Raw genomic sequence first — 1,717 nt, forward strand, 5'->3', positions numbered from 1 at the left:
ATCATGTGACAGGTAACAATGAACATTACGTTCAAGCTCGGCTGTAACGTTTGATTACCTAGACACAGTATGAAGCTGCCGTTCAGGTGCAATATTTACGGTGCTCAGTATTACCTGTACTTGGTATTTAAGGCTAGTATCACCGTAGTTCAACCACAAATCTTTCATTCTTAGCACTTGAGCCTAACATCCAGAGAAATTCTACAAGGATGGAGTTTGGAGTCGATAGCATGTTCGGTAGCCACCATCAAGTTGACGAGTACTACGCCAATAGCAACTTGCATTTTATACTTCCGTCGTTTTCAATAGAAAGCGCCCAGAATGTCGGTTTGTACTACGAGCAGGAATCGCCATTCGACGTTGGAACTGTTCCGGATTACGTTCCGGACCAGCAGACGATATACTATATTAGGAGTTCGGAAGTGTATCCGACTTGCTCGCCGCCGCAGCAAGCTGAAATTCCGTATTGCGAAGGTCCTACAGCGGATACGGAGTTGGATCAGCAGTCTTATAGCTACGCCGATATGACTAGCTATATATTGTCACATGAAGTAATTCTGGGACAGAACGGTGCAGCAGTAGTATCACCTTTGGATTCGGGTAGTTCGGCCACATCAAGTAGCGAGTACAATGACATTCCGGCGACAGTATCACCGGAGAAACACTCAGCCAGCTCGTCGTTGGAGGCTGCAAATGCTCACGAACCAACAGTCACCGTTGTACCAACGCCCAGCAAGCAGGCCCGAAAGCGAGGACGCAAGCCCTTGCCCAAAGTCCCGGTCACCGAGTCCGAGTTCTACTGCCTGCCGTGCAACCAGGCGTTCAAGAGTCGTCGGGGTCTGCTTCAGCACAACCACTACAACCATTCGGGACCCAAGGAGCACCAGTGTGCGCAGTGTGGCAAGAAGTATTCGTCTGTGGAACTGCTGCAGACTCACGTCCGGAAGCATAACGATGCCTTTAAGCCGTACGGATGTCAGCAATGCACGAAGCGGTTCAGCCGTCCCTACGATCTGAAACGCCACATCTGGACGAGTCACGGGGAGTCACCGTTCGGTTGCAGGTTCTGCGATAAGCGCTTTGGGCGGTTGGACTATGTGGAGCAGCATGAAATCAGTCACAAAAACAAAACTGTGATTGTGAAGAAGAAGGCTTAGATTTTAGTGAATAAATTTTGATATCTGAATTTGAAACAAAAATCTTTTTTTCATTATAAATCGCTGAAGAACAATATTGGTAAAATCACTTGGTTACTACTTGCGAATCGTAGTAGCTTACGATTGGTTGCTCACTGGTGATGCAAACGATTTGATCGGCACCGAATAAGTCATTTCTGATCTTTGCTTCGCTTATGCATAGATTTCGTTACATTATGTTCTTCGTTTCATAAACAAAAAATACCTCTAAACCGTTGAAGCTACCAGAGTTTGGATGTCTGCACCGGCAGCAAGCACCAGACGGTAGCAGTAACACGTTCCAGCAATCGGAATATTGGCCGCGTCGAGCAGGTCTGGCAAATGTTTTACGTTTTACGATATTTTAGGGCTCGCGCGCGACACTCTGGCGCGGCGTTGCATTGTCGGCCAGACTGGTGTGAATTGAAAGTGAAGGAATTCCAGGAGAAAAGTTCGCACTGAGGGAAATATTTTTAAAACATTTTTTGTTTTGTGTTTTATTAAATTTCAGTAGCTTTCACAAACTTTTAATAAATATCAAA

The 1,717-nt window shown here is 46.0% G+C and overlaps 1 protein-coding gene across 1 annotated transcript; it reads left to right on the top strand.

The window, feature by feature from the left end:
- The first annotated feature begins 209 nt into the window (after positions 1-209).
- LOC120423372 (zinc finger protein SNAI2-like) lies at positions 210-1,157 on the top strand. The gene has a single exon (XM_039587155.1). It carries the CDS (start codon positions 210-212, stop codon positions 1,155-1,157), a length of 948 nt encoding a protein of 315 aa, XP_039443089.1.
- Positions 1,158-1,717: the final 560 nt, after the last annotated feature.

Source organism: Culex pipiens, chromosome 3 (assembly GCF_016801865.2).
Source record: "Culex pipiens pallens isolate TS chromosome 3, TS_CPP_V2, whole genome shotgun sequence".
NCBI lineage: Eukaryota > Metazoa > Arthropoda > Insecta > Diptera > Culicidae > Culex > Culex pipiens.